This window comes from Bos indicus, chromosome 8 (assembly GCF_029378745.1).
Source record: "Bos indicus isolate NIAB-ARS_2022 breed Sahiwal x Tharparkar chromosome 8, NIAB-ARS_B.indTharparkar_mat_pri_1.0, whole genome shotgun sequence".
NCBI classification, from domain to species: domain Eukaryota; kingdom Metazoa; phylum Chordata; class Mammalia; order Artiodactyla; family Bovidae; genus Bos; species Bos indicus.
In genome coordinates this window covers 80,665,082-80,685,571 of record NC_091767.1, presented here as the reverse complement: position 1 = coordinate 80,685,571, position 20,490 = coordinate 80,665,082, and the positions used below count along the sequence as shown (strand labels likewise).

Here is a 20,490-nt window from a genome sequence, read left to right as displayed (position 1 = left end):
GAAAACATACTATGCTTCTTAAGGAAGTTTTTAGTGATGACTTAGCCATACTGTACATAGGAGGTACAGTACATTCGGGCATTTCAGAATTCTGTTGATTATGGCCAGTGAAGGGAACTGATCACCAAACAACAGGTACTTCTGGAGTACTTTCTCTGCACAAGATGCTGGGAACAAAAGAACTATGACAACTTAAGTGGCTTACAATACAGGGAAGATAAACACACAGAAAGCCTCTTGATGAAAGTGAAAGAGGAGAGTGAAAAAGTTGGCTTAAAGCTCAACATTCAGAAAACCAAGATCATGGCATCCAGTCCCAATCACTTCATGGCAAATAGATGAGGAAACAGTGGAAACAGTGACAGAAGTTATTTTTTGGGGCTCCAAAATCACTGCAGATGGTGACTGCAGCCATGAAATTAAAAGACGCTTGCTTCTTGGAAGAAAAGTTATGACCAACGTAGACAGCATATTAAAAAAGCAGAGACGTTACTTTGTTAACAAAGGTCTGTCTGGTCAAAGCTATGGTTTTTCCAGTAGTCATGTATGGATGTGAGAGTTGGACTATAAAGAAAGCTGAGCACGGAAGAATTGATGCTTTTAAACTGTGGTGTTGGAGAAGACTCTTGAGAGTCCCTTGGACTGCAAGGAGATCCAACCTGTCCATCCTAAAGGAAATCAGTCCTGAATATTCATTGTAAGGACTGATGTTGAAGCTGAAACTTTAACACCTTGGCCACCTGATGGGAAGAACCGACTCATTTGAAAAGACCCTAATGCTGGGAAAGATTGAAGGCGGGAGGAGAAGGGGACAACAGAGAATGAGATGGTTGGATGGCATCACTGACTCAGTGAACATGAGTTTGAGTAGGCTCCGGGAGTTGGTGATGGACAGGGAGGCCTGGCATGCTGCAGTCCATGGGGTCACAAAGAGTCGGACATGACTGAGCGACTGAACTGAACTGAACACACACAGAGGGACAGCCAGCGATGCAACATGGAGGGTCTAAGTTCTGGACGACTGTGCCAAAGAGGAAATATCCAAGCGTTTGCAAGAGGAAGGAACACTTTGCAAGGGCATGGTCAAGAGTGACTTCCTGGGACAAATGGATGGAGACCCAATATTCAGAGTCAAGAGGCGGGTCCTGCGTGCTGACAGTACAGATTCTGAGCACCTGCACCAACAGAGGGGAACAGTTTCCATGACAAACCCAGTGCTATTTCACAGCTGTCATCAGTGGACATCCCTCTCCTCCATCCGTCCATACATCCAACCCCCCGCAAACTCTGTTCTTCACTCTTCTCTGCCCAGCCAGAGGCTGCTCCACATCCTGCGCCACCCTGGCTCCCTGCAGGGGGTTAACAGGAAGAACAGGTGTTCTTTCCCAGCATGGCATGTGCTAAAGGCCCTCTTCGGTGGCTCCAGCTCAGCCCTAGGTGAAGTATCATCTTCCCAGACAGTACATACTTGGCCATTCTTCACTGTGACCATCAAGAGCGGACTCACATCCTGCCTGCCCCTTGACTGACCCATTTCCCTTCCCCACCATGCCCTCCCAATCAGCCTGGGTCTTTTCACACCCTCCACCACTGACAAGCTTCCTCAGGTAAACTCCACATAAGTGCCCTCTCCCCCAGGGACCTGGGAGAGGGCAGAAAACATTCTTCACGCCTTCTGCCACATCCCAAGACCCAACCTTTCACCTTCAAAAGCCCCCTGCCAGAAGGAGGGGATATGGGAGGCAATAACTAAGCTCTGTGGGTTCCCCACAATCCCACAGCATGCTATGCCACCCAGCCTGCTGGAGAGGCTGGAACCGCCCTGCAGGCTTAAGAGAATGTAAAGCAATTAAAAAGCAAGGAGTTGAGAAGATCCCCTAGAGAATACCCAATCCAGTATTCTTGGCTGGAGAATTCCATGGACAGAGGACCATGGTGGGCTACAGTCCATGGGTCACAAAGAGTCGGACATGACTGAGCAACTAACACACTTTTCTCTAGCTCTGACTAAAAATCAGAAATCAGCATTAAAAAGAAAACCACATAGCTATTCAGGTTAAAAACAGTCATGGAAACCACCCTTGGGAGAGAGCAGAGTGGACCAAGAAAGAGCAGGCCATGATGGGGACCCGGCTGAGCCATGACTCAGAGCAGCCTGCTCAGCAGGGAAGGGCAAGGCAGAAACTTCCATGTGGGCCATGGGTGGCTGTCACCCTGGGTGAGCAACACCATGGAGTCTCTCCAGGTCTTACTCACTGTCTGTGTGCCACCCCATACTACTGGGACACAACAGATCTGCCCACTGCAGGGGCAACATAAAGACCAGATCACAACAACACCTGCCGCAGAATCCTGGCTCACACCATCGGTAGCCTGCTCTCTTCCTTCCCCAGCTCTGGACACCTAAGGCCAATACCTTCTTTCAGAGGCAGTTTCTTTGCTCACTGGGTTCAGGATCCTCCTCGCCTACCACCTGTTCCAACCCCTAGGTCCATTTGTTAACACTTCCCTGTCTTGATCCTGTAGCCCAGCGGTTCTCAGTGGGCTGGGGTGGGGGTAGGGTGAAATGTTACTAGCATCCAGAGAGCAGAAGACAGGGATGCTGGCTTCCCACAACCACAAAGAATCATTTCAACCAAAATGTCACTAGTACTGAGGTTGAAAACTTCCAGTTTAAAGGCAGGAAACATGTATTGAACATGTCATACGCCAGGCATTGCTCTGAATGTTTTGAAGTTCTTTGAACTTCTCCCTTCCATGACAGTTGCAGAGGAATAGGCCACAAAGTAAGCCCATCACCCAATTTCCAGTCATCACTTAGCAATCTGGGGTGTCCAATGGTTGCCTCCACTATTTTAAACACATTATCCAAGGCCAATGTCTTTCTGTACTTCAGTTTTCTCATCTGTAAAATGTAGGTTACTAAACTTACCTCCAGTCACTGGTCTAGAATGGGTTCCCAGTAAATCTTAGTCTCCTAGTCTCTTCCTTCATGTCTGAGTTCCAAATTGTTTCAGGGAATAAACAGGTAGACACACACACACATTTCCACTTGGGCACCTACCTGCTTATGTTTTTAGTCCCCAGAAAATCTGAATGAATGAGTGAATAAACAAATGAACCCTCAAAGTCAGAATGGCCTCTCTTTGCTGGAACTCCAGAAACAGTTTTTCATACTTGGTTTCTCTCACTTCTTATTTAGGTTTTCTATTATCATTGGTTATGTAAAGTCTGTCTGCCCCACTTGGAACTCGTTGAGATAAAATGTTCTGCCCACTACCCCAGCCAGTACCCTACCATTGAGACATCAATCAACCCTGGATGAATGAATACGTGATGGGCGGATATCACAGCTCACGTGACTTTTGTTTAACAGGCCATTTATGTTGCCTGTTTATAGTTAACATTGTCACTCCCTGATATTTCACCTGAACTCACCTTATAAGCCCAATTTCCAGGCATTCTTCTTTATAAATTTGTGAGCAACTAATGTTACTGTTACAAACTACAGATAGCTCTACACAAGGGGCCAAAAGAATAAGGAAGCATCCTTTTAGAGTGGCCTCTTGTGAGGCCGCCATATTCCTTGAACAAATGGGCCCCGAGTCCAGGGAACAAGGATGCACTCAAACGCCTAAGTGGGCATTCACTCCCAGCAGCTGGCAGAGCCTCACCATTAAGTAAATCCTAACAATTCAGCCTTTCAGCCACCAATCTAATAGGCTTTTCTTGGCACAGGAAACTCTGGCTTGGCCAAACACTCATTTTCACATCTTAAATCAGTACGTGTCAGAACTGAGCGGAGGCTCAGACCTGCTGTACGTCTTGCCTTCTGCAGCAAGCTCATCTTGGAATGGAACTCACACACTCATTCAGACTCCTTCCCCCATAAAGATCTGTAATAAAAATCAATGATTTGTTCATCGGATCAAATTCCTAGTCTCTTATTCAGCTGCTTAAGACAGTTTTTTTCATTTAAAAGCAGCTAGAAAAATGAAATTGACTTTTCAGGAAGCTACAGTACACCCCATTAAAACATGAATCTGTGTGCAGGCATACCTCAGGTTCTTAATAATGCCAAGATGACTGTCCCCCTGAGCATTTCTGAGCAGCCCTCCCTCCGTTGTTGTGCAGCTTTTAGCTGTTCTGGCTTCCCCGAAAGCATGTCTTCCCATCTTGATATGAGTTCCTCCCTCCCTCTTCCCAGAGACTCTGGGTGCACTTTGGCAATGGCATCCCATAAGCCCCATCTCTAGCAGCCCACCCTCAAATGCATGGCTAAATTCCTGGATAACTTGTTTCTCAGGAGTTCTGAGAATCACTGACCACACCACAGGGCAGACCAGCGAGGGAGCCCAGCACATAAACTGAGTCCTGGGTCTGAGCCAGCTGAAACAGACAGCCAAGACGGAGCGCACAAATGACATCAAACTTGGTAGAATGAGCCCACTCTGTGGGCTGAGCCAAAGACAGAGGAGCAGAGAAGGCAGGAGGATGGAATTGAGGAGAAGAGGGAAGTAACCCCCACCCCGCCCCAGGTGGCCAGGCCAGAACCTGGGTGATGTTGAGGAACTAACAGAAAAAGGCAGGCCCCTGAGACCCAGAAGCCCATTCAGTCCCTCCTATTCTTAGTAAACAGCCACCCTTTCTTCAGCACTTTCTATGTTCCTGCTACTCGGTCAAGTACCTTACACACATCACATATATCTTCACAACTACCTTCTGAGGCAGATATGATTATTATACCAGTTTCACAGATACGAAAATGGAGTCTCACAGTAGTCAATTGCCTTCCCCAAAGCTAGTGCTTTGTTGAGTCAGCAATGTGGGTCAAAAGCTCTGATCTATATTATCATTTCCGAATATGCACCTTCATAGCTTCCCTGGTGGCTCAGACAGTAAAGAATCTGCTGCAGTGCGGGAGACCCAGGTTCAATTCCTGGGTTGGGAAGATCCCAACTGCAGTATTCTTGCCTGGAGAATTCCACGGACAGAGGAACCTGGTGGGCTACAGTCCATGGGGTCGCAAAGGGTTGGACAGACTGAGAGACTAACACTTTCGAGGCAGATAAACAAGGCCTCCTGTGCAGATAGCTGAATCCCACCCAATGTAAGACACACAAAAAGTCAATTTGTGAAACGCCCAATTCATAGGGAGAGCCAAGAATCACAGGGACAAGCCAAGTACAAAAAAAGACAAAGTGCCCAGTTATTTACCACAAATTAAGGATATAGAAGATAAGAAAGAGAACCAGCAGGACAAGCCTGGACAGGCTCCACAGAAGGCTGCAGGCCACCATCGGCCAGCTCACTTTGCATTTGCTTTTTAGTTCTCCAGGTTAAAACTTCTCTCTGATGCAGGTAATTTTTTTTTTAATTAAAAAAAAACATGTTTTTATTGCCCGCCCAGCATGGGCCAGAGTGGAGGTGGCTCAGGGTCGGCAGGCAAGGGCACTGGCCTTCACGGGCCTGCATCCTCCTCCGGGCAGGCTAGGTGCACTCACCAGCCAGTCAGGACCCAGCCCCCGCAGGGCTGCGGGCAAAAGGCAGGCTGCGCAATGACTGTGAGCCCCTCCCCATGGGCGCCTGGGTTCTAAATGAAATTAAAGGGCACACTGGGCCTTGGGGAAGGAGCACCGGAGACTCAAGAATGTTGGGAGTATGGACCCAGCAGGACTCTGGATCCTGCTCCACTGTTTCTCCATCTGACTTTGTCCAGTGGATGCAAAATTTAAAAAAAAAAAAAAAACTTTTTTTTTTTTTTTAATTATATGCCTCAAAGAATGTTGCTTCTGAAGATAAGGCCTACAAAGGATGGTCCATCTTAACTGGTACTGTTCATAAAACTGGATATATTCATTCAGTGCCCCAACCATGTTTAGCAAAACCAAGGGATCTGATGTTTCTATTCCACAGCTAAGCTTACCTTGCCTGTCCCCAACTGCATTTGCCAAGTTCTCCTATCTCTGTGTCAGGAGAGGGGTGGGGAGGAAAGCAAAATGATAAAGCTTCATCCTGGAAAATATTCCACTTGTTCAAATTCACTTTCTCTGCCAAACAATTGAATCAGCTGCCTGAAGCTGGTGAGGAGGCACATCTGACAGGTGTCCAAACTTCACAGTACTAAAAGGGTCACTGTGACTATCTCCTCTCTATTCCAAAGGCAGTGTGAATTACATGGCAAAGAAGTGCCTAGAACAGGGTCTCAAGCACTCTTTTTATAGATTTTTCATCAAATGGGATGACACGTGAGGAGTCCACTCTGATTGTACAATGTGGAAAAAGAGACATTAGGAGGAGAACAAGAGCAGAGTTGCCTTAGGTCAGGCAGGCCTTGTCCTGAGCACATGGTGCCACTGCAATTATGGTCTGAAAAGAGGTGTAAGCTGGCCAGGGAAGGGGAAGGAAATAAACCTACTGTTATCCAAAGAAAGGGGAGCTCCTGAGGACATTTTGGTGGAAATTTCTGGCACTACGAACAGCAGTTCACGTGCTGATTCTCAACATCGAGTGGCAAAAACAACACTGAGAAAGACAACTTTCTATATCCACATCTAAGGTATATAGCAGAAACCCTGGCAGGCTCTGGTTTCAGTTAACTGATTTATGTGGCAGTAAAATAGTATTTTTAAGATAACAAATAACCTACTAATGTTTTTTTGACTTAGCAAATTTCTAAGAACAGTTCCTCTGGGTATCAGGTGCAATTCAGCATTTACAACTTCAGCAGTTAGCTGTGAAAAGTCTATTCTCTACAGTATCCATACACCAGCAGGGCCAATGGCTTGGTTTTTTTAAAGGGAAGCAGTCTATTATATAATATTAGACTCAAAAGGTTGCAGCTTTTCAACACTCTTTCAGAGACACATATTTCTGCTGCTCACCCATAAACCACAGATGGCAAAAAAAAAAAAAAAAAAAAAAAGAAAGAAAGAAAGCTTTAAAGGAGGCAAAACAATTTAGAAAAACTTCTCAAAGTGGGGTGGAAACATCAGAGCAGAATCAGCACAACTACTGATCTCTTCTCCCCCAAGCCACTCCTTCCATGTGCCTACGTATCCCTGACACAATTCTGTCCCATCACCTGAGCTGAGTCTTATCTACCCTCCCACACATATAGCCTAGTCTAAGACAGCATTATGGGTTGCTAGGCAGACACAGAGACAGGCAGTTCCGAGGGAAATCTGACCCTCTTCATGGTGGGGCCAAAAAAGGTACTGATTACCTCTTCTATGGAAAATTCTACACTGGGAGGTAGACAAGAATATGGTGGACTGAAGTAAGGTCTCAAAAATCCTGACAATTTTTACGAGTTAAAAAGGGAAGGGGTGCGTGGTTCTGAAGGTAGAAAACAATGAGTAACGGAAAAATGGAAATTAGCTCATTACTTATAAGTGAAAATTTACTATATCAACTGTCCTGAGATATTTAAAAACCAGTCCCACTCATCACATGATATCTGAGTAGGAATAATCAAAACAGTTTTGACTGAAAATGTGCCCTGCAAAAGTTCACACACAGAGCCAAATTTTCCAGCTGAAAACCATCAAGCTTATGAATATCAGCACCATCAACATAAACTTTTCAAACGCCAGTGATCAGCAGTTCACAGCATTCATTTGTTCAAACATTATGTTCTTCGTCCAAAGTTGAAAGTGTTTTTAAAAGGGGGAAAAAACCAACTTTCTCCCCTCCTCCTTCCCCTCTTGATGTCTCTGAACATAACATTATATTACTGAATAAAATTTCTCAAGCTCACAATCGAAATGTCGACAGGTAGGACACAAGGGAAAGACTCAGGGTCATTTCTCAGAGGTAAGCAACATTATACTTAAATGATCACACTGTGGTCTGTAAGCCACACGAGCGCTTAACGTCACCTCCGAAAGACAGGAACGATAAACAAGAGTCACTAAGGGTCACACCTGTCAGCTATCACAAGAGATTAGTTACCAGCACATGACTGGTTTTGTTTTGTTTTGAACTAGGATTGAAAATGAGACCAATGATTTTAGGTTATGGGTTTGGGCAAGCTCCGGGAGTTGGTGATAGATAGGGAAGCCTGGCATGCTGCAGTCCATGGGGTTGCAAAGGGTCAGACAGGACGAGCAACTGAACTGAACTGAACAGAACATTGAACCTGGAACGGGGATGTGGCACTTTCTATTTTACCTAAGAAAGATGTACTAGTTAGACAGTTATTTTTAAACCTATTTTTGTTAGATGATGTAGAAAAACCAAAGATCAATCGCTTTTTCCTCTACTCTCTCCTAACTGGATATTTAAAGGAATTCATTTAAAATATTAACAAAGTAATAATTGCATTTATTATAAAAAATTATACTACCATATAATCTCCTTCAAGGCTGAGAGATGATGCATTCTGTTGTGATAACTTACCACAACAAACCAACGCAAAACAATCAGCTGTCACTTTCCACATAAAGATTTAAACAATCATACCCCAACCTTAAACCAGACAGACTAGTGATGCTTAATGAACTGAGAAGCTGTCACTTACAGGGTGGCCTATTAGGTAGAGCCACAACTCTCATATACTCCAAGACTCAAAGGTTAAATAATAATGAAAGTGTTCTGTGAACTTTCCAAAAAGCTAAATTATTAACTTTGAGACTTGGGTAAAACTACAGCAGGTTCAAGCACCATTCATAACCATGGGGCACAAGCCCTTTGGAAAAGGCAAGGATGTCACATATTTTGTCAAGTACCCATGAGTGTTCTGAATGCCAAGGGGTTCACACCCTCTGCATGGGGTGAAATGAAAACCCACCATGAAATGGTTACTGGTTACTCCTGACCATCCTGTCCAAGCAGGTATTAAGATAGATGGGCATTAGATGGCTACCTAAACCACTTCTCTTAAATATCAATGTTTCCTGGCTTCCAAAAAAAAGATAATCGCCAAATCCTAAGTAGTATGAAGAATATAATGAAAACAGTCCTGCTCAGGAATCTAGGTCCATCTCTTGCTACCTACCAACCATCCACCTCAAGAAAGCTACTGGACCTAAGGTCTGACGGGAAGAAACAAGAAGAAAGGACTCACTGACTGCTCAGCTTCTTCTAAGGTCTAATTGTCCAAGGGTCTTGGGCTTCCCTTCACCAACAAAAAGCATCACTACGAACAAAGCTAGTGGAGGTGATGGAATTCCAGTTGAGCTATTTGAAATCCTGGAAGACGATGCTGTGAAAGTGCTGCACTCAAAATGTCAGTAAATTTGGAAAACTCAGCAGTGGCCCCAGGACTGGAAAACGTCAGTTTTCATTCCAATCCCAAAGAAAGGCAATGCCAAAAAATGCTCAAACTACCGCACAATTGCACTCATCGCACACGCTAGCAAAGTAATGCTCAAAATTCTCCAAGCCAGGCTTCAGCAATACGTGAACCATGAACTTCCTGATGTTCAAGCTGGTTTTAGAAAAGGCAGAGGAACCAGAGATCAAATTGCCAACATCCTCTGGATCATGGAAAAAGCAAGAGAGTTCCAGAAAAACATCTATTTCTGCTTTATTGACTATGCCAAAGCCTTTGACTGTGTGGATCACAATAAACTGTGGAAAATTCTGGAAGAGATGGGAATACCAGACCACCTGACCTGCCTCTTGAGAAACCTATATGCAGGTCAGGAAGCAACAGTTAGAACTGGACATGGAACAACAGACTGGTTCCAAAGAGGAAAAGGAGTACATCAAGTCTGTATATTGTCACCCTGCTTATTTAACTTCTATGCAGAGTACATCATGAGAAACGCTGGGTTGGAAGAAGCACAAGCTGGAATCAAGATCGCGAGGAGAAATATCAATAACCTCAGAGATGCAGATGACACCACCCTTATGGCAGAAAGTGAAGAGGAACTAAAAAACCTCTTGATGAAAGTGAAAGAGGAGAGTGAAAAAGTTGGCTTAAAGCTCAACATTCAGAAAACAAAGATCATGGCATCTAGTCCCATCACTTCATGGGAAATAGATGGGGAAACAGTGGAAACAGTGTCAGACTTTGTTTTTTTGTGGTCCAAAATCACTGCAGATGGTGATTGCAGCTATGAAATTAAAAGACGCTTACTCCTTGGAAGGAAAGTTATGACCAACCTAGATAGCATATTCAAAAGCAGAGACATTACTTTGCCAACAAAGGTCCGTCTAGTCAAGGCTATGGTTTTGCCAGTGGTCATGTATGGATGTAAAGTTGGACTGTGAAGAAAACTGAGCGCCGAAGAACTGATGCTTTTGAACTGTGGTGTTGGAGAAGACTCTTGAGAGTCCCTTGGACTGCAAGGAGGTCCAACCAGTCCATTCTAAAGGAGATCAGTCCTGGGTGTTCTTTGGAAGGACTGATGCTAAGGCTGAAACTCCAATACTTTGGCTACCTCATGTGAAGAGTTGACTCATTGGAAAAGACTCTGATGCTGGGAGGGATGGGGGCAGGAGGAGAAGGGGACAACAGAGGATGAGATGGCTGGATGGCATCACTGACTTGATGGACATGAGTTTGGGTGAACTCCGGGAGTTGGTGATGGACAGGGAGGCCTGGCCTGCTGCGGTTCATGGGGTCGCAGAGTCGGACACGACTGAGCAACTGAACTGAACTGAACTCACCAACAAAAGCTCCTCCCCTCCCCTCTACTGGTAGGTAGCTTTCTTTGTCTCCTGTTCAGAAAGAAGTTTTTACACTAAAATCATGCTTTATTTCATGCATATGAAATGCAAGATTAGGTTAGGTTAGGTACACAAAGCTACTGACTAGAATTAAAGGTGAAAGTTCGTAACACATTCCCTGGCAGGGTGTCCCAGAGATCAGACAACACAATCTTGACCTTGAGGTTCACCTCTCATCCCCCTACCACAGCATCTCTCAAGCTTCCCCCCTCCACCCCACTCCTCAATGCGCACACACACACTCACACATCAATGCTCACATACACACACACACACACACACACACACACACACACACATTCACACACCAATGCCTCACACACACACACACACACACACACTCACACACCAGTGCCTCACATACACACACACACAAACACTCACACACCAGTGCCTCAAGGAAATGCACTCTGCACTTCAGAGGTTACAGATTTGCTGGGAGACCAGAGGATATGTCTGACGATGGCACCTCTTCTGACATAACACTGTATTTGCAATTACTGAAATTAATCTGCACATCCATCTCTGTAAGCTTATTGTGTTTTTCACGGCTTTACAGGGGTGAGCCAACGCTATGGGGCTTTTAGGTTCGTAAGCAGCTGGGTGAGACACAAGCCAAGAGTAAAGAGCACAGACAGGCCAAGAAGGCTGCTTCAATGTTCCCTGGCTTCTCCATCAATAAGCGCCTCCATACCCTACATTCCTGGGGTATGCTGGGGTCCAGTGAGCTGAATTTCTGTGTCCCCAGGAGGTCCAGAGGCACATTCTGCATTCCCAGTGCTGGCAAGCAAGCATTCAGCCCAAATGCCACTCAGCACTGTCACCACGCCCTCCCTTCACATTCTAGAAGACTATTATTAGATCTCCCTGAAATGCACAGAATTTTTAAATCCCTGACTGTTATCTCTAATAGGAATATTTGAACTTTATCTCTCTTAAAGCTTGGCTGCCTTTCCCATCAGAGCAAACATCTGAGGGGACAAGAAAGCAGAAATGAATAGAGAACACTCACAATCAGCGAGGTCCTACGGGATGATCTCACTAGTCAACCGCACGAGCCTTGAGCCCCACTTCCAAGGAGAAAACATGCTCGGAGGTCTCTCCTTCCACCCTCACCCCTATCCCCATGAGACTGCCAGTATTCTTAAGACTGATTTCTGCAGTTCACAGTAAATCAACTGAAAGATGTACTCAGACTGTCAGGTTTATTATCAATACAGCTCCTTATGTTGATTAAAATGCTCATGGATTTTATGCCAAAATGAGAATGTTTTAACTTTGAATTATTATCTTCCAGTGACCATCCAAACAAATGTAGAATATGTAAGGTTCCACTGTGTTTTGTTTAAAACTCATCTTGTGCTTAGAAATTTTGGCTGCTGTGAACATTACTGTTCAGCCAGAGAATGCAAAAGCAAAAGCAGCTCTTATTTTGATGAGCTACAGTCTTTAATATCCTAAGTTTATCCCTACCAGTCATCACTTATTGAGGGTCATATACATGTAAATATATATGGGGTGTTCATGATACTTTATGAATATTAATCCATTCATTCATTCAATCAGCAAGCATTTATTGAGCACCTAGTATCACACATCTAATTAGGCAGAAGAGATAAAAAGTGATGAGAAAGTCCAGGGTCACAACCTTGTGACAAGTTGTGGGGAAAGCAGACAATCAAATAAGTAATGAGTATGCACTGTGGTAAATGTTCTAATGAGGAAAAGAGGTTATTAAAAATAATATCTGGGGCAGTGACTACGTATCCGATGTTTACAGCCACTGCCCCCAATTCTCACAACATCCTGCAAAGGTAGGGATCTTCCCACTTTCTGGTATACCAGGCCATCCCATGCTACACACTGCCTCTCCATCGGTGTCGGCATCCGCATCATCGTTTGCATCTCAAATCCCCATTCTGGTCTCAATATTGTACCTGCAGGCCTGCATTAACTTATTCAGGCACTGATCAAATTTTTGCCCGGAATTATAAAGCACATTGTACACCCTGGGGAGAAAAGAGACCAGAACACACTCTAAAGGAACTTTCAAGTTGGCTACATGGAGTAATACAAGAACATTAATAACACAAAGCAAAGATGGAGCATGGACCAGGCAGTCTGTGGTCACAATCAATGGAGTGCTTCAGACAAGCCATTTGGCTTCTGAAAGGGAGAGATCATCGTGGAGAGATTTATTCAGGAGATAGGACCAAGGTCTTAAGATCACATAAGGTCAGACTGGAAGAGAAACAAGGCCAGTCCTTAGGAAGGCAGTGTTCAGAGAGGTGCTCGGAAGGCTCACGGATTAGGCTGAACCAAAGCCAGGGGTGAAACTGGAGCCTGATGGTGGGACAAGCCAGACTTCAGCTGCCCCATGCGCCCGCTGATAAGAGATGCTAAGGCACCTGGGGCATTAAAATGACCCAGTGTAACAGCACATGCAGAAATCCACATTTGTAAGAACTCCTCCCAGAAACCACTACACATGACGGAAGCAGTTCTTCATTCCACCTCCTGGGATAGAGGCTGAGACCCAAAGGACCTCCTGGAGTCAACAGAGGTCACCAAACAATACTCTAATGATGAAGTGTCTTTCACTGCAGGCGCTTGTCTCTGCTTGACTTCAAGGCCAGAGCTGCATTATTCAGAATCAGCGTAGAGAGGCTGAGGGCCATCAGCAGTGGGTCTTCCTCACGGCCCTTTATCTACAGGCCCTTCCCCAAATTGGTAAACAGACACTTAAAAGAATATCGGATTGCAAACCAAGTTATTGGCATGCCTGGAATACTCACGTCTCAACCAAGTTCTGCCGATGATATCTTTGTTTGTTTAACTCACGACTGCTGATAAAATACTTCTACATGTCTTAGATTACTTGATACTCACAACAGTCATGAAATAAGCACTAGGCCTCTAATTTCATAGATGAAGATCCTGAGGGTCAGGGAGGATAAGTGGCCTAGTCAAAGTTATAAAGCTACTGAACTGTAGAGCCAATTTTGGGTCAGACTATCTGTGCAGTGGTCTGTCTGCTCTGTCACTACTGCAAATGATCATAATACTTTATAAAGTTTTTTAGCGCTGACAAAGAGTTTTTATGGTAGTCCTGGCAGTACACACACTAATATACACAGAGACACATACACTCTCGCCCTTGTACATACAAACTCTGTTTTCATAAACGTAAAGTGACAATAGTAATAATCACAATACTACATTCTACTTGTTAAAAAGCCCGTCTTTCCTCCTCTAGCTATGGACTTTTCTCAGCTCATTTATCAGGTGAAGAAGAAGCAAAGCCACTCAGTCGTGTCCGACTCTGCGAACCCATGGACTATAGCCTATCAGGCTCCTCCGTCCATGGGATTTTCCAGGCAAGAGTACTGGAGTGGGTTGCCATTTCCTTCTCCAGGGGATCTTCCCTACCCAGGGATTGAACCTGGGTCTCCGGCATTGTGGGCAGACGCTTTATCCTCTAAGCCACCAGGGAAGCCCTTTACAAGGTGAGTAGCTATTATTTAGATTACTGCTAAAGATACATGGGTGAAGTCTTAAATCCTAGATGTTGGCCTATTTGTAACTCACACTTAGAACAACCTTGCTTATGTGTTAAATATTTGCCCATTTCCATTTTGCAACACTAAGCTCTTGCCTCCACTCCTAATCTCCTCGCAGTGACTCACAGCAGCATCTTTCCCAAATGTCCATCTTATGCCTGCATTTGTTTTCAGGAAGTGGCAATTTCCCAGCAGACATAAAATTCACAGGGCTTGAAAAAAAACTTCAAAAAAAAACCCCCAACTATTTACCACATTTTTAGACAAAAACAAAAGACCTATTAGACAGATGGGCACGTATACTTTTTTTTTCAAAATCCCCAACTCCCAGTTTTTCAGAGCACTTCTTTGAAATTCATAGGTCACACAAATTAAAATTTTCAATAAACAATTTGTCAGTTAGTCTTGCACAGTGGGGAGAAAATTATACACAGAAATGTAGAACGAGCCAGAATCAAAGCCAACTGCTAGTGACAAATGAGCAAACCACTTCCCATAGCAGAGGCAGAGGTCCTGTCATGACACCCACGAAATAAAGGATCACAAACTCCTCCATCAGCCACAGGGAGTCCGCATTTTTTGTTTTTCCTTCTCATTACACATAATTCTATCAAAAGATCTTAATGAAAATAAGGTCAGCATATTTAATCTATAAAGCAGTCATCTCACCTACTTTTAATCATCTCTCTTTATGAGAGAATTTATATAATCAGGCCACACTACACAAACAGAATTTAAATATAGTTTTTCGCCTTTCTCCCCTGCTCCCAAAGGAAAACTCCATGTACCACTCATCTTGCTAAAAGCCACAGGAATAAAGTGACTTAATTCTAGTTAAACCAAGTATTTCAACCACATACTCTTAAACCTTAACCTTAAACATATCCACGAAATGTGACTTTTGAGAGGTTTCCTTCTTATTCATTCAGTAAATCTCCAGTATATAATAAGCTTCCCCTAAGCACAAGCTCCCAGTGATGTTCTTAGTTCATACTAAATGTATACAGAAATATTTTATATAATAACTTTAAAAACATTGCTTTTAGCCTGAACTATTACTTGAACTTGAAAAATATTTTAAACTCAACTTCAGTTCTCATAAGGTAATCTAGGGTGTGGGTGTTTTTGAATTTCCTTTTCATGGGGAAAAAGGAAGCACTGAATCAGACAACAGATGTATATGGAAAAATACATATTTTGATACACATATTAAATAAAGACATACTTTTTGTTTGTTTAAAGATTCTTCTACTTGACTCACAATACAAATAAACCACAGTCAAATTCCTTATGCTGAATTTAAATTAAGGCGTGAAACCTGGGTTTTCTGCTGAAGCCAGACCAGAGCACAACCCACCTTGTCAAATCCCCAGTCAAGAGGAGACCCATCCAGCCCTTCCATGTCCCCAAAGAAATGGTTCTTTGTTCACCTGGAACTGAAAAGCTCCACTTTCAGAATCATAGCTCCTGCAGCAATGGAAGTATGCTTTGAATCCAGATAGCCATATTAGACTCGCCGTCAGGGATTTGTTAAAAATTTAACATCGTGAAAGAAAGCAAAGCAAGCACCCGCTGACACCAACTGGGTAATTAAACTGCTGGTTCAAGGAAGTTTCAAAATCTAAACCCAACATCAACATCTGGCAAGTCTTCATGTGTGACCTACCAATAGTTGTTCATGCATGTTACTCCAAAAATTCATAAAGAGGGAAAGTATTATGCTTTTAAAAGCCTATTAATTGGTGTGTCCTCTCTATCTGAATCACACATAAGCAGCTAACTCCAGTTCCAACTACATAAGCTTTTGCCTCATTGTTTCAGAAGGGCAAAAGCTGACAAGAGTTATTGAAGACAATTAAATCTGTTCTTGTCCAGGGGTCTCGATCAATACACTTCATCATCATCTAACACTGAAATTGCCTCTCCACCCCCAACCCCTTGGATGAGGTAGTTTATTTCTGGTCCCTAGTCCTTGCTGGGTTAGTAACTCTTTTCTCTATAATTTGCACATCTCCTAGAAGGGCGAGGGAGACCTCTGAATTCAAACTCCATTTGTTTACCGCCCCGCTACCCGCAATATTATGCATTCCCACCACCGGAAAGCTTTGAGCTTTCGGCACCCCACCCCACCTGCCCCGTACCTGCCAAGTTCCTCGCCGGTGTCGTAGTAATCATCCACGTTTTCCTGCCTGAACACGGTCATGATAAACTGTCACGCGTCACCAAAGCCCAGCGCACTTCAGCTCCGCTTCCCAAACCATCACCACCTCTCCTGCGCCTCCGTGGGCCCCTCATGCATCAGTCAGCAGTCCTTTAAAACAAAAAAGGCAATATAATAAAATGACAACCCCAAAAGGAAGTACCCTTCCCCTGGGCTAAGTCTAGCTCGCTGAAGACCACCTCTCCGGAGCTGCCCCACCCCGCCGGGTGGAGAGGAGCACTCTTTGTTAAACCCCAACATAGGGATGCCCCCAGCCCAGCATCACTGGCGCACTCGTGTGGCCCGGCACCGCCGCACCCCAAGGTCTGGGTCTCCGAAAGCAAGGCGCGGAGCACCGATCAGCACCCGCTCCGGAAGTCGCTGGCCTCCCGGCCTCCTCTTTCTATGCACACACGCCCACCCAGCTCCCCAGCTCCAGGGGCGCCGCGGAAGAATGAAGCCCTCGCCCGGGCGGAAAGCGCCTGGCTGGAAGCATCCCTCTCCTGCCAGGAGCAGCCGTGCAGCCCCCGCGCCACCTCTCGGTGCCCGCAGTTCCCCGGCCGCCACGGCCACCTTCTCTCCTCCCTCGAGCCAAGCTGTCCCCAGAGGCACATTCCTGGCGACTCCCGCTCCGTTACCCAGCCGACCCGGCGTGCGGCCGCCCGGGGGAGCAAGGGAGGGAAGGGAGCGGCCGAGGGAGGCGCGGCCGCCGGCTCCTTCTTCGCGCCCGGAACACAAAGCGCCCGGCCCGCGCCACCTGTTCCCATCCGGCCCGCGGGGCTGGGGGAACCTCCTGGTGGCGATCCTACTTCTCCCCTCAGTCAAGTTTACCCTGCCTTGGCCTTCCCTGTTGTCTTGGGCGCTGCCCGGGCAAACCTCGTCGTGCCTCGGCCGCGAAAGCCAAAGCAGGCGGCGGGGCTCGGAAGGATCAGAGTCGCGCGCGGCCACTCACCCGGGCGCCCGGGAGCTGCCCGGGTCCTTCCCGGGCGCTGTCGGAGGCCGACGGTAGGCGCCAGCGCCCGAGACGAGCTGGGCGGCGGCGGGAGTGCAAGGAGGCTGAGAGTGGGGGCGCGGATCCCGCGCGTCCGCCCGGCGTCGGCTCGGCCTGCCTCTCCCGCTCCGGCTCCGGAGCAGCCCCGCGGCTCCTAGCCGCCTTCCGGGCTGAGGGCGGCCTACAGACGGCCAATAGGGACCCCGCGGGCGGGCTGGCGACACGGCCCACCCACCTCCGAGCTGCCCGGCCGGGCCGGCGCTGCAGCTGCTGCGCTGCGCTGGCTGCTCCTCCCCGTTCGGCTCTTGGGGCTCGCTGGCGCGCTCTACAGCGCACACCCCCACACCAACCCACTCACCCTACACCCGCGCAGAGAGCGGTCGCGCGCAACGTGGGTGCCCCACCTGTGACACGCGGCTACGCTGCCCTCTTCCGCTAGGATCCAGAGGAATGCAATTCCTTCCTCCTGCAAAGGTGTTTTGAGCCCCCAACGTGGGCCAGGCACGGTGCTTGGCACCTGAAAATCACAACAGACCATAATAAGTTTTTAAAAATCTCTGGTCTTCTGAAACTTACATTTTGGCAGAGAAACTAGACAATAAGTATGTAAACGAATAAATGAGATCATTTTAGAAAGGATGGGTTCTGTGGAGACAATACTGAAGGATAACACGATAAAGAACGGCAAGACAGGAGTAGATCTCATTAGGAGTTTCTCTACGGGACTGGTGTTTTGAGCTGAGATCTGGACTGTGAAAAGATATGAAACCAAAGAATAAAGGTTTGGGGTATCAGAGGCCCAATGTAACAGCAGAAACGAAAGGTTTATGTGTGCAGTCCAATACGAATTGGTTATTGATGAGTTGCAATGTGGTTAGTCAAGAATTAGGTGTGCAAGAAGTGTGAAATATACATGGGATTCCAAGACTTGGTATAGAAATAAGGATGAAAAACATTTCTTGAATATTTTTTATGTTAAATGCATGTTCAAATAATTGTATTTTGTACATATTGGGTTAAATAAAATATATTATTAAAATTAATGTTACTTTTTACTTTTCAAAATGCAGATATTATAAAATATGAGTACCTATGTGGCTTGCAGATATTTCTATGGACTGTGCTGGTCTTCTTAGAGATCCCATACCTACTGGAGATCCTTATCCATTCTCTCTGCTTCTTACCCCAGGCCCCCACCAAGCCCTGAGGTGTGAGAAACAGGAAGGATGTTTCCCTATAAGGACTGCTGTACCTGCAAGCTCAGTCATGTCTGACTCCGTGTGACCCCAAGGACTGTAGCCCGCCAGGCTCCTCTGTCCATGGGATTTTCCAGGCAAGAATACTGGAGTGGGTTGCAGTTTCCTTCTCCAGGGGATCTTCCAGATGCAGGGATTGAGTCTTCTGAGTTTCCTGCATTGGCAGGCGGATTACTTAACCATTGAGCCACCTGGGAAGTCCATAGAGACTGCTGGGAATCCTTAAACAGAGAAAAGCTCCTATTGGAAAAATCCACTTTACTGCTGAGAGTTACTAAAACTGGTATGTGAACACACTGAGAATTCAGCTCCATGTCATTGTTCAAATTTCCAGGTTTTCCAAAATGAGATGGTTTAAACTCTCTTTGTGCTAAGTCTCTTCAGTCGGGTCTGACTCTGTGCAACACTGTGGACTGTAGCCTGCCAGCTGTCCATGGGGATTCTCCAAGCAAAAATACTAGAGTGGGTTGCCATTTCCTTGTCCAAAACTCTCTTTAGTTCAACAGAAATTCTTGGGGTAAAAAAGAATACTCCTCAGATCTTATGTGAGACCCTCCTCTTAAAGAATATTTCATACAGTGACCCACAGAAAGGGCACACATTCATTATGAAAGAATCAAGGGAAGATTCCACATTGGGAGGCATTATCAATCTAAATGATGGGTTTCAGAATTAACATAAAAGGATCTTGAGAGGTGAAAAATACAGAAAAAATAACACAAAAAAGTGATTCATTTTGGGAAAATGCAATTGAATACATCTGTTGGCGGGAGGGATTAAAAACAGACTTGAGTGCTTGAGGATGACTGCTTTAGGGGTAATATTTTCCCGCAAAATAAATAAATAAGTTTTCCAAAGCAGTGAAGAGAACTGGTTCTGTTTGGTGACCAGCATGTCTTCCCTACCCTATTGGACATGATGATCACAGTGGATTTTCTAGAGTATTAAAAAAAAAAAAGTGCAGACTTGGGAGTCACACAGTTGGATCTAATATTAGTGGAACCATTTAATCCTAGTTGTGAATGACCCTGGCTGTGTCCTTTACCTCTTAGCTTCATGTCTGCACTAATTTAGGCAAGCATTTTAGACAGGGAAATGTGCCCAAAATTCAGTGAAGAAGCTGAGTCCAATTCTCCTCCAAGAATATGAGTTAGCTGTGGTGGCTTGAGTTTAAGAAAATGTAGTAGAAGTTGACAGGGTGTAACATACTTCTAAGGCTGGGTCATAAGGTTTTAGAGCTTCTGCCTAATACTCTCTTATTCTCTCTCTGGCTCTTTGTCTCTCTTACTCTTGTTCTTTCCACACACTCCGGAAGCCTTCAGCTGCCATGGTTACACTGGGGCTGCCATGTGGAGAGACCATGTGGAGAGACCACAGAAAGAGAGAAGCCCAAAGAAGCCAGCTGTTCCAGCCCCACCCCCACTCTCAGCTATTTGTGCCTTCACAGCCCCAATTTTGGGAGCAGAATAAAGGACCATTATCTTTCTAAGCTTCCCTGGTGGCTCAGATGGTAAAGCATCTGTTTGCAATGCGAGAGACCCGGGTTCGATTCCTGGGTCGGGAAGATCCCCTGGAGAAGGAAATGGCAATCCACTCCAGTACTCTTGCCTGGAAAATCCCATGGATGGAGGGACCTGATAGGCTACAGTCCATGGGGTCACAAAGAGTCAGACACGACTGAGCAGCTTCACTTCACTCACCATTCTAAGTCATTATTTTGGGGTGGTTTATTATAAGGCAATAGATAACTTATATAAGAAAACTTAGCTCTTAACTTGTGCCAAATGATAATCAGACTGAATTATT

The 20,490-nt window shown here is 45.5% G+C and overlaps 1 protein-coding gene across 5 annotated transcripts in view; it reads right to left on the bottom strand.

Annotated features, from left to right (window-relative positions):
- The window catches only part of DAPK1 (death associated protein kinase 1), a 211,556-nt gene extending 193,874 nt beyond the window's left edge, over window positions 1-17,682 (bottom strand). For 2 of the 5 annotated variants that reach the window (XM_019966531.2, XM_070795076.1), the window contains exons 1-2: window positions 17,390-17,646; window positions 16,379-16,548 (exon numbers count right to left, since the gene is read on the bottom strand). In XM_019966531.2, the coding sequence (XP_019822090.2) occupies window positions 16,379-16,440 (62 nt within the window). In that variant the 5' untranslated portion in view covers window positions 16,441-16,548; window positions 17,390-17,646. The other 3 variants (XM_070795079.1, XM_070795077.1, XM_070795078.1) reach the window with 3 other exon arrangements.
- Window positions 17,683-20,490: the final 2,808 nt, after the last annotated feature.